Raw genomic sequence first — 21,974 nt, 5'->3', positions numbered from 1 at the left:
TTGCGCACAGACAATTGTTCACTATATATCCTATATTGGGAAAAAAAACAAAGGGCCATAATTAGGTCAATTATTATCCAATCACAAAACCCCGACAATATGCGCCAGGGCACTTAATGACAAAGCCTCTGTGAAAGTTTGGTCAAAATCCATTGAGAAATGTAGGAACAGTTGGGCAGACAGAAGAAATTATTCACTATATATTCTAAATAAGGAAAAAAAACAAAGGGCCACAATTAGCTCAAATATTATCCAATCACAAAACCCCGACAATATGCGCCAGATGACAAAGCTTCTGTGAAAGTTTGGTCAAAATCCATTGAAAAATGTAGGAGGAGTTGCGCACAGAAGAAATTGTTTACACCCGCCCGCCCGCCGACATACCTCAATCTAATAACCAGTTTTTTCCTTCGGAAAACCTGGTTAACAATAGTTTTGTAATATACAAGCTTCAAATATATAGCTAATTATACACTTAAAATGAAGACAAGTCATTTAACTACAACACACTAAAGGGTGACAAATTCTGATCGCAATTATAAAATAATAACACATTAATTTTAACCCTTATTCTGCTGAGTTTTGAGTTATGGTGGCTGTCCTTTGTAAGATATATCTTTTTTTTTATTGGGTTTTACGTTGTACGGTCATACAGCAACTAGCTTTCCACCTTTACTGGTGGAGGAACACTTCAGGTGTATGCCCCTCATTTCAGGCATGTGTAGGCATCTGAGTAGAAAGAGTGACGTTCCATACGTTAGTTGGATGAAATCCTTAAATGAAAAAGTCCCCTTTTGGGATTTGAATGCAACGCCACAAACGCCCCCCCTGAAAGTTATCAATATCAAAGGAACACTCAGAACCGGGCAGCCAACAGAATAGTCAATTTAATCATTTTACAAAGATGAGTTCAAAAAAGTGCAAAAAACCCATGTGAAAATCAAAAGGAAACCCAGTAAATTTCACTGTTTAACTATTAATTAATACATAAAAACATAATTTCCTAACTACTAAAAGGAGAAAACATTCCTCCTCCAACATTATTTGGATAATCAAAGTGTAAAAGCGAAGAAAATCTTATAAGCAAGATAAATCTTTCGACCTCATTTTAGTCTGGTTCTCTCTACCACTTGATCAATAATGGTGACAAACAATACACTTCGTAATTTTCAACCCAGCAACGATTTACAGATTTCTCCTCATTTGGTTGCTTTTAACAACTTTCATTTATCACAAGTTTTAACCCAGTAATACCGCAGTGTTCTTCAATATTTAATGCTACTGCATTCACCCTTTAATCATTGACCTCTCAGGAAAGAGCCTGGAAAGCAGTTGTTAGCAGCGATTTTCTCCAAGATTTACAAGCGTAATGCTATAATTCTGCCTTTCTCAAATTGATTTGCGAGTAAACAAAGATTTAAGCTTGGAACTGGCACTGTTTGCATAAATATTTCTAATAAAAACAAATTTGATAAATCCGGACAGCCATGTCACGGAGAAAAACCCTCGGCAAGATAAATTACTGCAATAAAGTATACAATGATCTAAAATCACCATTTAACGGCCTGTATTAGAACAGTGGAATTCTATTCAATAGGATAATCAATAGGAAGCAAATTCATGATGTCATTCGTCATACATTTATGATTCTCGTAAATTCTTAAAACTGAATTCATCATAGCTTAAGCAAACAAAGTCAAGTTCAAATGATGGAAAAGACCAGAAAACGTCAGAAAAATCTGTATTTATGTCTCTTAATTTATTTGCTGCAGCCACACACAACATTGTCCTTCAGAATATTACAGAACAAAACAAACAGAAATCTATACAATCCTGGCTCCAAATTGTATGAGGGGGGAAAGGGAAATGCAACCTTGAGCATATATGCATATAAAGGTTATCATTCCACTCAAATTTTATGCACGGACAGTCTTAGACATACAAAGATACAAATAATACCATGAATGAAACAAGGAAGGTTTGTAAGACGTAAAATGTCTCCATAATAGCTGAGGAAAGTGTAATGTACAGATACATAATGTGAGACAATGTTAATTTAAGTGTGATAGAAAGGAATTGAAAAGACACCATGGAAATTGTTAAAAAGAAATACCACATAATATCATTATGATAAATATTGTATAGGAGTCAGTCATGATAATTTCCATGGTTCAGTAAAATTTAATGTACTTCACATTGCCAGTTATAATTCCCCTAATTCAATATTGCCAGTTGTATTAACGTTACCACACAAATTATCATATGGGCGAGCAATATTGCTAATTACATCACTCCCCCCTCCCTTAATATTAACATGGCAGTGTATTGCCTGTTACAACTGCCACACAAACATTGCCATATATTGCCAGTTATAACTCCTATACAACAAAACAGTGTATTGCCAGTTACTCATAATAATCCTCAGATAAACATCAGTGTATTACCCAGTTACTACCCTCAAACGTGTCAGAGTATTGCCAGTTACTACCCTCAAACATAGCAGTATATTGCCAGTTACTTCCCTCAGACATAGCAGTCTATTGCCAGTTACTACCCTCAGACAAACATAGTAGTCTAATGCCAGTTACTGCCCTCAGACAAACATAGCAGTCTATTGCCAGTTACTACCCTCAGACAAATGCAGCAGTCTATCACCAGTTACTACCCTCAGACAAACATAGCAGTCTATTGCCAGTTACTACCCTCAGACAAACATAGTAGTCTATTGCCAGTTACCATCCTCAGACAAATACAGCAGTCTATCACCAGTTACTACCCTCAGACAAACATAGCAGTATATTGCCAGTTACTATCCTCAGACAAACATAGTGGTCTATTGCCAGTTACTACCCTCAGACAAATGCAGCAGTCTATCACCAGTTACTACCCTCAGACAAACATAGCAGTCTATTGCCACGTTACTATCCTCAGACAAATGCAGCAGTCTATCACCAGTTACTACCCTCAGACAAACATAGCAGTCTATTGCCAGTTACTACCCTCAGACAAACATAGCAGTCTATTGCCAGTTACTACCCTCAGACAAACATAGTAGTCTATTGCCAGTTACTACCCTCAGACAAACATAGTAGTCTATTGCCAGTTACTATCCTCAGACAAACATAGTAGTCTATTGCCAGTTACTACCCTCAGACAAATGTAGCAGTCTATCGCCAGTTACTACCCTCAGACAAACATAGCAGTCTATTGCCAGTTATTACCCTCAGCAAACATAGAGCTACTTTTATTGCCAGTGACAACCCTACGACAAACAAGACATTGTATTGCCAGTTACAACCATCTAACAATCAAAAGCAGTGTATGGCAAGTTACAACCCTAATACAAATAGAAGACAAATAGAGCTATGTATTGCCAGTAACAACCCCAATACAAACAAGACAGCTTATTGCCAGTTAAATTTTCCTATGTAGTGTACTGTCAATTTTGCTCTCCCTGAATAAATGCTTTTATTGTTTTTCATCCAAATTTCATAAATGTAACCCTACTTCTTCTGTAATATGACTAAGAGACCAACAGACAATGCCAAAACAATATCCCTCCCCATGTCACTCAGTAGAGCATGATATAAACTTGTTGAAAATTCACAACAGATAGCAAATGATGTTGGATAAACAATGAATTATTGGTGTATGGTTTGTCTTAAATTGTAAAGGAATCTCATTTCAGTTCTCCTGGGAGAAATAATGTCAGTTTAGATCTATTCTTTGTTTTAATCCTTTACAGTTTATACAGATAAACACAATAAATCTAAATCAAAATATATGTTCTTGTATTATTTCAAAATGCATTAAAAGATATTGAAATTCCTTAAATGTTCTTTAAAAATCTTCTGTTTTCTAAGACATTTGTAAATAGCATATCAAAATATATGTCTGATTGATATGTACTTCAATTCTAGAATCAATATGTATTTACAAATCTTAATGGCTTCACTTTGACACAAGTACAACAAAATAAAACCATCTTTTAAAAACAGTTTTGGGTGCATAAAATATGCACCTGCACAATATGCTTAACACATTCGGTTATATGGTAATAATTGGACAATATGCTTAACACATATGGTTATAATTGGACAATATGCTTAATACATATGGTTATATGGTTATAAAAACACATGGTTATAATTGGACAATATGCTTAACCATGTTAACACACATGGTTATATGGTAATAAACAATCAGGAAACAATTCAAACAATCAAATTTTTCTGTCTATCATATAACTTAATAGTAATGAATAGTTTTACTCTTCAAGGAAACATCATTTTCAAACCTGTTTGTTATGCAGAGAGACTTCCTCTTAAACTAATTATACCTTCGAACAGCCAAAATCACCAAACAACAGACATTGGGCCAGATACGATTAATTCATTATTGAAATTCAATCCTGAGCTTGTTGTATAAAACAAACAAACAAAAAATGGACAAAAACAATAAAACTAAACTTACTTTTCCTGGGTCTAATGGATTGTCACTTAAATGTAACACTGGGCCCGGATGTGTTTTTCTAGAACTGTAAAACAAGAAGTTAATATTATATCAATATTATAACAGTGATAAAATAACATAAACTTTAAAATACTCAGATAATTCTTTTGCACAAAGATTAGTGGTCTAAACCTACATCAAATGGTACATTTATCTGGAAAAAATATTTTCAGTCCCATCATGTCCAAAAAACCTCAGTGGAGTCCCTTTAAACCCTTACCACACTAAATATTTTAATGGACTTGTCTATCTTTCAATCTGGATATAAACATTCATTTTAGGGAAAATTTCTAAGTACTACTGATTGAATAACAAACAGTGCAGGCCAAGATCAGAAGCCACAAATGTGCCAGTTATCTTTGTTTTTCTGGAGCTGATTTTATATGTTCAATTAAGCAATAAAAAAAAACATAAAAAAAACCCCCACAATATTCCAACATATACATCTTACAAAGTCTTAACAAGAGGGCCATGATGGCCCAAAGTCGCTCACCTGTATATAGGCCCCCGGAGCGGGGCCAGTTTAAACCCCAGTATATGTATATGTATATATATGTATATATATATATATATAACATATTATATATATATATATATATATATATATATATATATATATATATATATATATATATATATATATATATATATATATATATATATGTATGTATATATATAATATGTATATATCTAAAAAAAAAAAAAGTCGAGCTAATGAATGACCCCCGGGGCGGGGCCAATTTTGACCCAGGGCTCTTATTTGAACGAACATGGTAGACATCCATTTGAACATGTTTCGTGCTAAATATCTTAGCTCTAGCTCTTTGCATTCTTTAAAAGAAAATTTTTTTAAGTTTTTACTATATGCATATAGGGAAAATCAATGACCCCCTGGGCGGGGCCAATTTTGACCCCAGGGCTTTTATTTGAACAAACTTGGTAGACACCCATTAGAAGATGTTTCATGCTAAATATCTTAGCTCTAGCTCTTTGGGTTCTTTAAAAGAAGATTTTTTAAGTTTTTACTATATACATATAGGGAAAAACAATGACCCCCAGGGCGGGGCCGATTTTAATTCTAGGAACAAAATTTGAACAAATTTGGTTTTGGACCTATAGATGATACCATAGACCAAATATCAAAGCTCTAAGCCATTTACTTTCAGACCAGAAGATTTTCAAGTTTTCACTATATGTATATAATGAAAATCAATGACCTCCGAGGGCGGGGCCAATTTTGACCCGAGGGCCATTATTTGAACAATCTTGGTAGAGGTCTACCACACAATGTTCATGCCAAATATCTTACCTGTAGCCTTTGCCAATTCAGAGAAGAAGATTTTTTTATGTTTTACTATATACATATTAGAAAAACCTATGACCCCCCGGGGAGGGGCCAATTTTGACACTAGGGACAAAATTTGTACAACTTTGGTATTGGACCTTCAGATGATACCATAGACCAAATATCAAAGCTCTAAGCCATTTACTTTCAGACCAGAAGATTTTTCAAGTTTTCACTATATGTATGTAATGAAAATCAATGACCCCCCGGGGCGGGGCCAATTTTGACCCTAGGGCCATTATTTGAACAATCTTGATAGAGGTCTACTACACAATGTTTCATGCCAAATATCAAATCTGTAGCCTTTGCCAATTCAGAGAAGAAGATTTTTTTAGATTTTACTATATACATATAAGGAAAAACCTATGACCCCCCGGGGCGGGGCCAATTTTGACACTAGGGACAAAATTTGAACAACTTTGGTAGAGGACTCATAGATGATACCATATACCAAAAATCAAAGCTCTAGGCCATTTAGTTTCAGACCAGAAGATTTTTCAAGTTTTCACTATATGTATGTAATGAAAATCAATGACCCCCCAGGGCGGGGCCAATTTTGACCCTAGGGCCATTATTTGAACAATCTTGATAGAGGTCTACTACACAATGTTTCATGCCAAATATCTAATCTGTAGCCTTTGCCAACTCAGAGAAGAAGATTTTTTTTAGATTTACCTATAGACATATAAGGAAAAACCTATGACCCCCGGGGCGGGCCAATTTTGACACTAGGGACAAAATTTGAACAACTTTGGTAGAGGACCCATAGATGATACCATATACCAAAAATCAAAGCTCTGGCCCATGTACTATCAGACAAGAAGATTTTTTAATTTTGTGTTTTTTGAAATCCTTTTCTGGCCCTGTGACCTACATATGCAACAGACCGGAACCATTTGAACAACTTTGAAAGGGGACCACCCAAGGATCATTTCTGTAAAGTTTGGTTGATGTGCAGTCATTGGTTTCAGAGGAGATGTTGTTTATGTGAAAAGTTGACGACGCACGACGACGGACAACGGACACAGGGCGATCACAATAGCTCACCCTGAGCATTGCTCAGGTGAGCTAAAAAAACATAAAAGAAGACTTTTTGCAAAATTACCAAAAAAAACCCCCAACAAACATGCAGTAACCTGCATACTATAAATTAACAAGATGGACAAAGTGTATTTAACTTAAAAGTATGATGGTGATGACCTTTAATGAAAGTGCGGGGAAAAAAATCACTATCATTATATTAGCATAGTAACTGACATTATACATTGCCTGGCTGTAAGTTATGCAACATTAATCCTAAATTTCACAATTACAAAAACACGAACAAGAACATGCTAACAACTACAGTTCCTACTTTAGAAAACTCAACCAACTGACTGCTTCTTAAATTATTGCCTATCCTGAAGCACATATAAAGATTTATAAGAGAGAGGATCTACACTATTTCAAATTACTTCTTCGTAAAACAATTTCAGTTAAACAATTCCAATGACAATTGACATAATACCGCATAAACCTCAAATTTAACTGTCACAATGGTAATTACTAGAACTACCCTCTAAACTAATAATAACTCCAGTATAGACCTAGGCAAGCCTGAACATCTGTGCAGTTCGACCAGGCTCTATATTGTTGGTAGCTCATTTGTTTTTATTCTAATTATGACACCCCTTAAATTGCAAATGGAATGATCCAAACCATTCAAGGGCAATTCTATTATACCAATTTGTTAGGTTAATGCAAAAAGTCGAGCTAGAAAGCTACTGGTGGTCACCTTAGTGCAGTAACTCCAGATATAATTTCATAGGAGTTACCCCCTTACTGCGCTAACATGATGTGGCGTTATTTCTGGTCAACTGTAAGTTTTATAAAACTTTGCTGAGACTGGCACCGATTACCTTCCTATAATAAAGATGGATGTTCACTAGACTCTGGTGTTTTACAAGCTTTGACTTTTGAGACTGCCTGGTGCGTATTTTGTGGTCCAACTGGTGTGCGATGAGGTAAATTATGGGAAAAAAGATCTAATAAACCCTAATATTGAATTTTTGGACTTGTGCATCCAAATGACAGACGAAAGTAACACTTCATAATTTCATTTCGTATATTAAGGGTGGCATCAAAACAATCATATTATTCAATAAATATTTCAAACTGAAGGGAAATAATTATATGTATTTATGTACTCACAGTTCAATAGCTTTGTTCCAATTGATGACATATCCAGATAGTGTGAAAGACTCTATATTAACAATGTGTACGTTCCCACGTTCTGTTCCAACATATAACCATTTACTTTGGAATGATAGCTGACAATGGGTTATTCTAGAAAAAAAAGAAGAGAATTTTTGGTTGGGTTTTATGTCACATTGACACTATTATAGGTCATAAGGTGACTTTCCAGCTACCATCGGCAAAGGAAGACCTCAGATACCCATTTATATACACTGGAGCCGCGATATAGCGCTCTTCGGTATAGCGCTAATCTCAGTAGAACGCTCATATGCCTTGGCTCCCCCCAAAAAAATCGTATTTTTCGCCGATTATAAATTTTTTTTTCATGTATATCAATACCGCACCTTATCCACTATAACGCTTGTTCAATGTGTCAGTCGAGTGCAATAAACAGTCATAATTACATCACTCATGATAAGAAGGTGTGAATTCATACACAGGTAAGCGTTAATCCGCTCTTTTGTTCATTTTGAACTGTTGATCAGTCAGGTATCAAACTGTTAGCTAAAACATGCAAACACCGAAGAGTTAAGTTAATCACCCAAGCATACAATTAATTTTAAAAAGCAATTACTTTCGATCTATCGGCAAAAAAGTTGTTGAGGATGACTGATTTTTTCACAAGAGACAGCAGGAAAGACGATTAATTTAGTCCCATCCACTAGGTATCAATTTTCATGACCACACATAACACACGTTTAACACCGCTGTTTTACTGGAAAATTTATAAACAATTGTACATTCGTGGTTTTATATTTTTAATTCGTAAATTTTCATGTTTATATTAAAGATATTCAGTAATGCTTTACAAAAATAATTAATAATAATATATTAAAAAAGCTTGGACTGATATCCATTGGAAGGTAAGTAAACAATCATTTCCACTAACAAGCGTTATATGTTTCGGCGGTGGGTGGGGTAATGCGATATTTTCGCTATAATTACACAATGAGCGTTATAAAAAGTTACTCGTTACAACGCTGTCTTGAGATCATGGACCCCAACATGAGCGCTATATCGCGGCTCCAGTGTATGTTATTTCAGGCAATAGCCGGCAGAAGAAACCACCAACCTTTTGAAAACTTTATCACATGACAGAATCCGTAGTAACTTGTGGGATCTCAACCCGCAGTGGTAAGGGGAAAGTCATTTTTGAAGACATAATTTCTAAAACTTTTACAACAGACATAAACTTCAATTCATAAAAGTGTTGTTTTATTTAAAATATTTCTTATGATATATAAAGCATTTCATTACTCAACAGTACACATTTCACTTTGTACTATACCGAAGATGTTATTTTTTTTTTATGTAAACTGTCACAGTCACTAAATGGATCTTTGGTGCAGAATGAATTATGACTTTCTTATGTGCTAAATGGTTTTCTTCTATTTACTATTTTCTAAAACTTACAATTCACAAATACTATTTACAAAAGAAATAAGCTCTCTTAGATTTCCGAAATTTAAATCAAATAAATCAAAATTACTTTTCTCTTTGAAATTTTAAGGAATGTACAATTTCTGGTCGTTTTTGTCGGAAGTTCCATAAATGAAGACTATCATCTGAACAGCAAGTGACGAGTGCCCCCTGTAAAATAAAACAATACAGTTTAAGTACATAAGCAGCCACCAAAACCTAATGTTTTTAACTTGAACAATGCCAAAGAACTATGTCTTTGTTCAAACAATCTGTTGTGCACTGTTCTCAAACAGACTCCATGCCGGCATATAGTTAAGCTATAAATGATGAAAGTATGTTCATGACATTGAATCATTTAACTAGCCAAATTAAAACATGTGAGATAATTGACAACTCATGTGACAGGATGCAAAATTAATAAATAAATCAGTACAAATAAATCATGTAACTTGCCACGAGACAAAAATGTGATTCAAGTGATGCAATAACATACTTGACTATAAAACCAAAGGCAAATCATATTTTATTTGTGGTTATACATGTATATATTTCTATCCCCCTCATTTTTTTTTTACATTTTAAATCTACTTGATAAGCAAGTAAAGTTTATCAATAACCACAATGATGTACATGTCATACAAGTATAAACCATATTAGTGGCTTATTAAAACTATAATTAAAATCAATGTATTCATATGCTGCAGATGCCCCCTAATTTCACTATTTTGTCAGTCTACTGACGACAGTGTGACAGAAGGACAGTGTGACAGATAAGGGCAATTCTGCATCCCCCACTTACCCCGCTAAGTTGTTGAGGCATAAAAACACAAGGTGTGAATCTAGGATTTAAACTCCTAACTAGTAAAAATCAGGACTCTTAAAGCAAAATCCAAAACATTTTGCACATACGTACCTCGTTAATTAGAAACAAGATTTGTTGAACCGCCACTTCGCTTCCATGATGGCAATGTAGGTCAACGCCCGGCTGGCCAAGTCTGAAACACTTGTTAAGGTCATTTAACTTTCTATGTCAATTTTGTAAACAAACATTTTATTAAAACAGAGAGAGATAAACAGAATTAACACTAATAACCTACTTGTTAACTTATATTCACACTGTCTTCAATAAACAATAACATAATTGAATCAAACACATACATGTACAACTGTACATGAGATGGGATAATAATTTACTTATACATATGCTTTGACAGTTTATAAATGCTAGCGGTTAGAAAAGACTCTCCAACAGTACCTATTCAACTTAAGGAAGCTAAATTTCCTAAAAATAAGAAAAGGCAGTTTCAAATTTAACGAGATTAATAACTTTAACCTTCAGCCTGTTGGCAGCAACTGAATCTATCATGCAACCTGTTCATAACAAGATCAGAATAATGTGATCCTAATAAATATAGAAAATAAATACATCACATGTAGTGTTATTACTGAATAATTAATAAATCATTGCTTTATCATAAGCATATTTTTGTATTTGACAAAAGTATCAAATATTTTTCTTCTAATAAACTTCTTCCCATGATTATAGCTTCTTTTTTATGTAAATAAAGTTTTAAATACATAAAATTTATGCATACAAATTTAGTCTTCAACTGTACAAATATGAAATACACACAAGGAAAGAGTTCAACAATCAAAATTCTTGTTACCAGAATTGATTAAATTTCACTCTAGAACTGTTTAATGGATTTGAACTGCTTTGATTTTTTTTCAACAATACAATGATACTTTTAATAGGATTTCAGTATCATATATAATTATATATTTTTTAATGGGACTTCAGTGTGTATGTTTGGGTTTTTTTCACACCCATTTTTTGTTCTATTTTGGCAGTCAGTCCACCTTAACCCATTACTTCATAAGCATTTTGTGAAAAATGGCTGTTTTCATTGAAAAGTTTCCTGTTACACGTTCAAATTGCTATAAAACTATAAAAACTGCTTCAATACTAATCAAACTTGGCACAAGTGTTGACTGGACCATTGCCTTTGCAACAAAATACTCAGACTTAAATTTCCTGTTACCATGGCAACGAGGGGACATCTCAAAATTGCCAAAAATCACTATTTTGCGTTGATTTTTTCCATCAAAATTAATTTTAAAGTGCTGCAACTTCTCAATGGATTGAGATAGAGTCAAATGCTTTTCAGCGTTGGTTACATGTTACCTTAATGATCGATCTGGGGTCATTTTAAGCCTCTCACAAGTCCAAAATTTTCTTAGCGGGGCACATCCCCGTTCTGGCAACCCCCTGATGTATCTTTTAGTTGGGGGGCCGCGCCAAAAAAGTGGTCACTTTTTTAAACAACATTTCTCAAACAAAAACAAGTGTTGGGGGCCTAAATAAGGCATTTTTTTCACCATTTTGAGACAACAAAAAGGGGGGGGGGTGAAAAAGGCGTTAAAAGGCGTGTATATCGCGTAATGGGTTAAACTGGATACATAAAATCCAGAAATTACTAATTTCTCGCCAAGTGAATTATACTAATCCTCAATTATTTCTGAATTAGCAGTGAGAAACCAATGATCATCATTAGGGCCAGTCAGAGTTCGAGATCAAATTTATCTTGGAGAAATTGCGTCTTGTCCAAGGATCAAACCAGCGACCCTAGGATAAGCTAACTAAGTGGTCATATTACTGCAATATCAAATGCTTAAATCATCACCTTAGTGCAGTAACTGATTAATTCTTATTAAATTTAAGGTGATAACATGTAAATGGGATTTCAATATCAATATAATAAACTCAATCAGCCAAGCGTGCCAAGGCTTATATGACTTTAAACTGGTAGTATGGACAATTCAGCCATAATAGCTTCTTAGTTTCAATAATCAAAATTCAAAATAAAACAAGCAAAATTAAGACTGAAGAAAAAAATCTACTAAATGTTTCCTTCTCCTTAAAAAAACTCTCACAAGAAACTCTAATACACTACATGTATGTGACATTTAATAAAAGAACAATGACATTTAAAAGAGAAAAAAATAGGAAATAAAAGCAGTTATCGTAATTCTTTTTTTTTTCTTCAGAAAATTTCTCTATCAATCTTTTGCAGGAGTCGAATCCCTGTGAATTCCAATACATGTTATCTCCAGGTTGCCCAATGCTATGTTCAATGGATAGAAACGCCATTATTGATTTTGGCCAAGTAATAATCAAAGTAGAGTAAGATTGATCTCCCAGCATTGTTACTCTGTACAGGGGGACTTCTAGTAACTTGGCTCTAATGACATTGGTTTTCCCCATTTTTTGCTCCCTTTCATGTAATATTGAAAATAACGAGGGCAAAAATGTAATTTTGCAAGAAATGCCTGGATATTTTCAAATATTCTTATCCTTTGTCAGACATTTATTTTAATTTCCTGAATCTTTGTTTACATGTATTGATTCTGCAAACCTATATATTTTTTTTACCAAATACTTAAATCTGCTAACATTTGCTGTATTCACTTCTCTTATCCATGGTACCAAATCATTCTTGAACCCCTGGTTCAGAAACAGACTAGCTTCTCATTTGTTTAAGCATGACCTATCTATATAAGTTACTCCAGACCATCATATGTTATTTCCAACAAAATATAAACATTCAAATTGTTTATTTTTTAACAACTTAAACCACCTCATCTGCTGAAGGCAAGCTAACCCATCAAGTCACCTCTTACAACCAGGCAGGGATAATCATTGGCTGCCATTCCTTTGCCTCAATGATTTAAGGCAACCCATCAGCCACAAGGGGAGATGAAACTTGTCTGCAAAGCCATTCATCGAGAAAAAAAAAAGATGTATTTGGACATGACCAGGACAGGACACTTTGTCTGTGATTACTGCAAATAAAAGCAGTTTTGCACTGTTAATAATAAAGAATTTATTGCTTTACAAAGAGAGGATCCTGTCCATAAGAGGTCCTACAAAATTTGTCCCAACCATTACGAGATACTTTTAACTTAATTCATGGGAGAACCTGTTGCCTAAATCATAGATATCATGCCGTTCTGTCAGGGGTGACAAAAGAAATTGTCTGTCTTGCCCATAGTCTGTTCAAGTGAAATTTTTTCTGAATTTACTTTACAAGTATGGAAATGTTTCAGATAAAACAGACAAGAAAGTCCAAACTGGATTTCGCCAACCCTGTCATTTTGTTCCACACCATAGCTGGTCTTGTTGCCTCTAATACTTGGGAGATTTTTTTGCTTACCAAAATAGGTAACCTACTACATTCGACATTTTTTTTAAAATCCGATAGAAATTTTTTTCCTCATAATCTTATGACTTAACAAGAAATATTATTTTCTGACGTCAATTCCAGCGTTCAGTTCAGTTCTCACTTTCTGACAGAATTTAATCATTGTGTAAAAGAACAAGATTAATGAGTTTAAAGTCTGTCACATGATAATGTGTGAAAGTTCATGTGAGAAATCTGACATTATCTTTTTTTTAATGAACAGAAGGAATACTTTTTTTACCATTAAGACTTTAGCTTATTTGTTTAGTCCTAACGCTTATTTTAAATATATTTTGGGCATATATCAGCGATTTGTTCACCATAAGTCAGCGACCTTAACCTCTTGGTCATGTATCATCAGTATGCCCCAAATCTTTATCTTGATATCCCTGATGCTAAAAACCGATGCTGAACAAGTCCATTACAAGTTAAAGGTTAAATCATTATCATTAAATTATACTATGTTTTTGATACTTATCTTGAATGTGTTTTCTTAGATAAGGTCAACTTCAAAAAAACATATTTAAGCTTAACCCTGAGTCTGCCTGTTGGCAACTGATTCTACCCATGCAACCTGCAGTGCAGACGGTGAGACCATGATCAGGCAGGATGCCATCTGATCATGGTCTGCAATGTTCGCTATTCAGTCTGTACATTATAAGTTTAAATTTTTTCCTAAAAATTGTGGTTTTGTCAAAACTGAAGGATTACAACATTATTCAGTGGGGTTAGGGTTAATGTGTGGCTGCAATAACATATGATGCCTGTCCTAATTTAGTTTAACCTTCGCTCTGCTTCATGTACACTGACTTAGCCATGTTTCCATTTGAGAACAGTAATTTGTATAATTAAGGTTATCAATTATATGCTAAAAGCCATTCAAGCCAAGTTATAAACTGGGGATAGAGTCATGACTTGCAAACAGCAATCTGAGAGTAAACATAGCAATTAATCTTATTCTAACTAACAAGACAATTTACACAATGCTATTTATCTCCTTACACTGATCTAAAGCTCTTTGCATGACATCCAGATACTAAGGATAAATAATGGAGATTTTGTTTTGACAAAAAATAACCCTCAAAGAACAATTGTTATCTTAAGGGTGAAATATAGCTAACTGATCTCAAAGAACAATTGTTATCTTAAGGGTGAAATATAGCTAACTGATCTCAAAGAACAATTGTTATCTTAAGGGTGAAATATAGCTATAAACTGATCTCAGAAATCTTCAGTATAGGTATTTAAATCCAGAAACTATATGTTTTTCTTCGTCATTTGAAATCTGGTAGTAGTATATAAAAGTCTTAAGCAGCAAAATTTAACATGAATACTCACTCTCAAAAGTTTGGAACGTATAAATCACACATGGCTGTGAACGAAAGTATGCAAGTTAAAAAAGCCTTCTCAGTACAGATATGTAAGCAGTGGTTTGGTTTGGAAAATAATAACAATATTGGGGACATTTCAAGGTTTTATTGGGAATTTTGAACTTTTTTGTCAATTGGGAAGATGCAGATATTTGGCTTTAGAATTAGACAAAAATTTTAATCACTGAATAAGTTCCAATAGACAAAAGGGAAAACAGCACAGGCAACTCATTATGGAGAATGGAGTTCCAATATAAAAATAAATATTGCCTAAATCTACATAACATGGCTATATTGGAAAAAATACATATATAGCTGTAACAATGATCTCATACTCACAGTCATCACAATTTGAAAACCATGGAAAAACAAGAGATGTTTGTCAAACAATTATACCCCTCTTTAATATAATAATGGCCACTAATTAACTCCACCTTCCCATCCGCAAAATCTGCAATCTGTCAGAAACTGGCCTATTGATGGCCCAACCATCAGGTTGACATGTCCATCCTTCTTTGTAACAGGGCCAATCATAACAAAATCAGGAAAGTATACTATGTAAACCTTTTTTTCACAAAAGGAAACTTTTTACTTTCTGACATCTTTTTTTTTCTATTCAAAAGGATACATTCGGAGTGATCCTGATTTGGTTCCAATTGCCAAGATTTTCTGTACATTATCAAATGCCAGTGATGTTGGCTGGTAGGGGAATCCATGTCGCACAGTCTACAATATACAAAATAATGGAATATTATACAAAACAATGAAAAATCAATTAAGATGATTCAACTACAAGACTTTGTAAATATAAACATATCTATATGGCCATACTCCCTGCTACAATAATCTTTTCAGCTATTTTTTGGGGAAAAAAACTGGCTTAAACTGTTAAACATTGTGGGGCATTTTGGAAAATTTGAATTTTTAAAATGATTATTAAATGAAAAACTACCTAATTTATGATTTTTAATCACACGCAAGAAAATATCAAATAGTTGAATTTTAACTGATTATTGCTTTAAGTTGGATGAGTTTTATTTCATTCATTTATTCATTTTTTAGGGGGTGGGGGGAGGGGGATAATTTCTTTTGACTTTAGCTTCTTAAGGGAGATAAGAGGCCATGTTGGATTGAAAATGAGGGCTTATATTGGCCCCTGGTTATAAAATTCCCAGAATATTAATTAAGAAACAACTATGCTTTACAACAATTTACAGTTATCCAATTATTCAGTTCATGCTTGTGTATCTTTCTTTGTTTTGTTGAAAATACAATTTATCATTTCTTTATGTTTGTTTGATAATACAGACTATAAATTTCAAAGATTTAAAGCATACATACAAATATTTTCTTTTCAATGGATTTTTGTTGTTGAAAATATATAATTATGTTTTATTTATCAATATGTGCCACTTTTATCACAGTCGTATGCTAACCCGACTAACTCAAGCTAAATATCATTTTGCTATTTCTTAACAATTATCTTTTAATCAACTTTTTTTTACAGTTCACTCTAACAATTTCTATTACTCTACATGCGAAACATACAGCTAGTGCCCCAACAGCCTGACACAAAGATGTATATGACATTTTGCCAAACTGCAAAAAGAAATAAAACTTTAATGAAATATCATGGTCATCAGAATAGAAAAGAAGTATGATTTCTCTCTAGGTTGCCATGGCAACCAATCTTGTGTCTATATTATCAATATTCTGAAGCACTTACAGCAGCCCCTATAATATCAGGACAGTATTGGTTTGGTAATTAATGATATTTTGGGCAATAACTGTATATAATACTAGAACTACGCGAGTCGAATGTGTCGCCTTGTGAACAATGTAGTTTAGGAGAAATGGCCAGGACAAACATGAAATAGGAAAAATAACAAAGGGTAATAACTAAAAAAATAATAAGTGCAGAGCAGCAGTTTCTGTGCACTGCACTTCTTATCAATAAGATCTATCATTCTATGATGTTTCAAGTCCATAGCTTTCATACTTGAGGAGAAATGACCAGGACAAAAATAAAGTTAGAAAATCAACAAGGGCAATTACTCAAAAAATAAGAAAAGCAGAGTATCAGTTCTTATGCACTGCACTTTTTCTTAATCAGATCTATCATCCTATGAAGACTTTTATACTTTCGGAGAAATGGCCTGGACGAAAATTAAGTATGAAAATAAACAAAGGGCAATAACTCAAAAATTAAGAAATGCAGAGTACCGATTCTTGTGCACTGCACTTCTTCTTAATAAGATCTATCATCCTATGAAGTTTCAAGTCCATAGATTTTATACTTAAGGAGAAATGGCCCGGACAAAATTAAAGTATGAAAATAAACAAATGGCAATAACTCAAAAATTAAGAAATGCAGAGTACCGATTCTTGTGCACTGCACTTCTTCTTAATGAGACCTATCATCCTATGAAGTTTCAAGTCCATGGCTTTTATACATTAGGAGAAATGGCCCGGACAAAAATAAATTATGAATATTAACAAAGGGCAATAACTCAAAAATTAGGAAGTGCAGAGTACCGGTCCTTAGCTTTTTTAGTTGAAGAGAAATGGCCCGGACAAAATTAAAGTATGAAAATTAACAAAGGGCAATAACTCAAAAAATAAGAACTGCAGAGTACCGGTCCTTGTGCGCTGCACTTCGGCTTATTGTAAGAAGCATGCATACCAAGTTTGAAGTCAATCAGACTTATAGTGACTGAGTTATGCTCCGGACAAGCTTTAGGGGACGCCGACAACGACGCTGACACAGACGCCGTCGCCGACAAAAGTAACCCCTATATGTCACCTTTTCAAGGCAACACAATAATGTGATACAGAAAATTTAAATCTAAAATATTAATGAGATTTTGGGCAATAACTTTATACAAGTATAATACAGTGTAACTTCCGAATTTCGGAACTTCTAAAATCTTGAAACTTCTGTAATCCGAACATTTTTCAGGATTCTGAAATTTCTCCTTCTGTTTTCTATTGAATTAATACCACTGAATTACAGAACTTCTAATTTCTGAATTCAGAACAATTTTCTGTATTATGTTATATACAAAATTTAAATTTCATACCCCAAAGAACATAAAAAACACATTTTTAAATTACATTGTAACAATAAACAATATGTAAATGCTACCCTGTATTATACTATAAATATCATTTGCTGTACTAATTACCTGAGAATAATTGTACTAACCAGCAAAAACCATATAGGGTTCACAATTAGTATATTTTATCTCTGGTGAACTTCTATGTGGTTTCAAGTCACCAAAGTAAACAGGATATTGCTTAAAATTTAATGGTTTGCCCACAATACAAACTTATCTAAAGCAGTTTGAAAAGATAAACCTGTACTGAATAAATTGTATAATGAGGTTGTATTGGTCATGCAATACACTACATGTAAAAAAATTAACATCTACTGTCAGCCAATAAAAAGACAGGATTATCCTAAAAACCTTAATTTTGGAGTTTCTCAACTTCATTCCCCACACCTACTTTTGTTAACTTTATAACACAGTATATAATAGTATAATGCACTTGAAATGCAAATTTTAACCTATCTTATGATAATTTAATAAAAACAAATCTTTACATGGATTATATGAAGGTAATTTTTTATTAAAGTCAATCTCACTCACTTTCAAGAAATTTACTTAAATTTAACTGGTTAAGTAATAGTTTGATTTGAAAATAATAAAACAAGGTCCATAACTCTTGATTATGAAGAATAAGAGTTTTCTTAGAACTGTTGTAATAAAGCAAACCCTTTCTCATTATTTTGGGAATACACCAATGCAAGACAACACAAATTGAACAGGGAAAAAATAATGCATCATGGGTAGATCTAAAATAGAGAATTCTGTTATTGAAAGTTCTAAGGAAACTTGGCTAAAATGGAGAAAAATGCTGTTATGATTAAAAATATTTCTCAGGAATTTAATTATTCTATATAATTATACCAACAAAACATTTAGTCTAGGTCACCATCTAATCTTAAAGAAGAAATGTGTCTACAGGACACAGTTGCCCTCACATGCAACTTTATGTCAGTCTACCAGCAAGGAAAATTCTATGTCCTCCATAGAGTCCAGGACTCAAATCCCCAAGTCTAACAAGAGGGCCATGGTGGCTCTTAAATTTACACACCAGAGGATTATTAAAAATTGAGTATACAGTACCATGAAATCTACCCATTTAGCTCAATAGGGAGAGCACCCACATGGTGGGATGGTTAGGGGGTCTGACCATGTGTCCGCGGGTATAGGTGTGTCCGTCAGGAATTGATCACTGGTTGTATCCTCAGAGGAGGGCGTAAACCCATGGTGATAGACCTTTTAAGTATTTCTTAAAGGACATCCATGCCAGGCTCCAACCTCTTGCAAACACTGACTAGATGATATTTCATGCCAAATATTTAAGCTCTAACTCTTTCGGTTTTATTAAAATCATCCAAGGGGTAAAGGAGATGTCATTTAAACCTTATTTTTGTATAGGGTATGAAACCATTATAGCAAATTTTGTAATGCTTCACCTAAATATCATTCATGTACAGGTTCATTAATTAATTTGAAGCATGGTTGAAGAGATGTCACTAAAAACTTATATCTATTTAAAGATCTGGCCTCCATCTTGTTCAGCAAGGCAAAACTTTTAAAGCTATAAAGGAACACCGAATGATCACTTATGTAGAGCTTCATCAAAATCTATCAAGTGACTAAGGAGGAGATGTCATTTAAAACATATTTTTATTTTCAACTCTCACCACCCATAAAGTTTTATTATTAATAAGCAAATAAGCAAAATTTATGCACCCCTTCCCCTCCCTCCAAAGTGACCCTGGGGCTACAATTTGAACAAACGTGTGGTCCATTAAACAATGTATCATGCTAAATATCTCAGTTCTTGCCTTTATGCACAAAGAATTATACACAGTTGACAGTATTACAAGGAAAACCCATTACACTCCCCCCTCCCGAGTCGACTGCAAGTGAGGGACTCGTTTTAATCCCCAGGGCTATTATTTGAACAAGCTTTGTAGAGGCCCATTAGATGTCATCATGTTTACTGTCAAATATCTGAAATATCTATCCTTTTATGCTTCAAAGGAGAGATGATTTTCAAAGATTTTAATTTTGGTTTCCATGGCAACCAGAGTTCTGCATGGAATAATTTTTGTAACAACTTTAAAACATTACTAAGGTCTTCGTAGAATTTTAATATTATTTACCTTGTGGTTTAGGAAGAAATTTTGATCAAAGAAGTGTGGCTGGATGGAAGCCCGACATGACATCAGACAGTGAGTGTTAACAAAAGCGCAACTTGAATATGTTTTGCTCTTAAGTGAGCATAAAATGCATCATAAGACATTTGCCCCCCCCTCCAATGAAAATATAAAGATGGACATTTGCCCCCCAGTTTGAAAATTCTTTTTTCAAGTGTTCCATTTTACTGGCCAAACAAGATGATCAACAAACTTGGCATTTTTTAGTACAGACAGGTTTGCAAATTGATTCAAAGAATGTGCAAGAAATTAAGTAGAAATACAAAAAGGCTGATAAAAGTAGATTTCACAAAGCAAGTGGATATTTAAGGGTATGTATAAAACACTAACTTAATAATCGCTAACAGTTGCATTTGATTCATACTCTCTTCAATAAATAATTAATACAGTGCAGGTTTTACCCCAAAATTATCTTTAATATCTGTTTGGTTTCCAGTTTCCCTTTGGCCTTAACTATTAAATGTAAACATAAACCAGTGGTCACAACTGTGTGACAGTAAAGAATATGAAAAGAGTATTATTACATGTATGTCAAGAGATTCATAGGTTCTTTATTCCCTTATACTCAGTGAATGCACTCAAATGGCCAAATATGGTGTATAAATTCTGCCTGTTTGTATTTTTGAGGGCCTTAGACTCAAATGCACAGTCTATATATATGGAACACATCATTGTATAATAATCTTTAAACAATAACAAACTTATCAGAAGATTGTTATTGCAATTTACATGTATGTCCAGAGCACAACAGTTACTGACAGTCTGTCCAAAGTAACATACATGTGTCCAATCTGAATCACTGGTAAAATATAAGGGCTGCTAGAGTTTTAGAGTCATAATTTTCTTTGCAAAATACAGATTTGTGCAAATGACAAAAAAACATCAAAACTTTCAACTATACAGGGTTGTCATTAAGAGGCGGCAGGAGGCCAAAATGCCTGTCTCAAATGCAATATGGGCCGCCTCAAAATTAAGAAAACACTCTTTGTTTTGCATGATAAAGACAGAAATGACCGCCTCAAGTTCAAAACAAACCTTCTGCAAAAAATGTTAATGACAACCCTGACTATATGATTATCTTGGAAAGTCACAACAATCATAAAATATGGATAAAATCTAGTAAAGCAAACGCTGATATATATCAAAGTGCATGCATTTCTGTTACTATGTGCGAGTCTGTGTTTCTGTTGTAGTTTTGAGGCAAATATGTTAATAAATACTGTTTATCATTTAAGGTCTGCTTAACCAGATGTGCTCCAAGCCATTTTACTTAAATATTTGATGTAAAGATGAGGTACCACCAGTCCTACAAATCAGTGCCACATTATCTCAATGGTTTGCCAATCATTGCATAACATAGTGCTCTTGCTTAAATTTGGCTACATTGATCAGTAAGCCTTGATAACATGCCAATTTACAGACTTTTTAGAAAATAATTGTAAACAAAATCATTGAAAATTTCAGCAATTTTCAAATGTTGCTACACTAAATTTTCCTATTTTGAAAGACACAATCTGTTGACAAAAGCTGAAATGATAATCATTTACCCCATAATG

General features: G+C 33.8%; 1 protein-coding gene across 3 annotated transcripts in view; it reads right to left on the bottom strand.

Annotated features, from left to right (window-relative positions):
* The window catches only part of LOC132735092 (syntaxin-binding protein 5-like), a 119,603-nt gene that overhangs the window by 95,930 nt on the left and 1,699 nt on the right, over positions 1-21,974 (bottom strand). For all 3 annotated transcript variants that reach the window (XM_060721996.1, XM_060721995.1, XM_060721994.1), the window contains exons 2-6: positions 15,754-15,851; positions 10,428-10,509; positions 9,582-9,682; positions 8,048-8,182; positions 4,474-4,537 (exon numbers count right to left, since the gene is read on the bottom strand). In XM_060721996.1, the coding sequence (XP_060577979.1) occupies positions 4,474-4,537; positions 8,048-8,182; positions 9,582-9,682; positions 10,428-10,509; positions 15,754-15,851 (480 nt within the window). The remainder of the gene's footprint in view (positions 1-4,473; positions 4,538-8,047; positions 8,183-9,581; positions 9,683-10,427; positions 10,510-15,753; positions 15,852-21,974) is intronic.

Source organism: Ruditapes philippinarum, unplaced genomic scaffold (genome assembly GCF_026571515.1).
Source record: "Ruditapes philippinarum isolate M1 unplaced genomic scaffold, ASM2657151v2 ctg497_1_1_1_1, whole genome shotgun sequence".
Classification (NCBI taxonomy): Eukaryota; Metazoa; Mollusca; class Bivalvia; order Venerida; family Veneridae; genus Ruditapes; species Ruditapes philippinarum.
The sequence above is the reverse complement of the archived record's forward strand: the minus strand, read 5'-3'. Positions and strand labels throughout refer to the sequence as shown.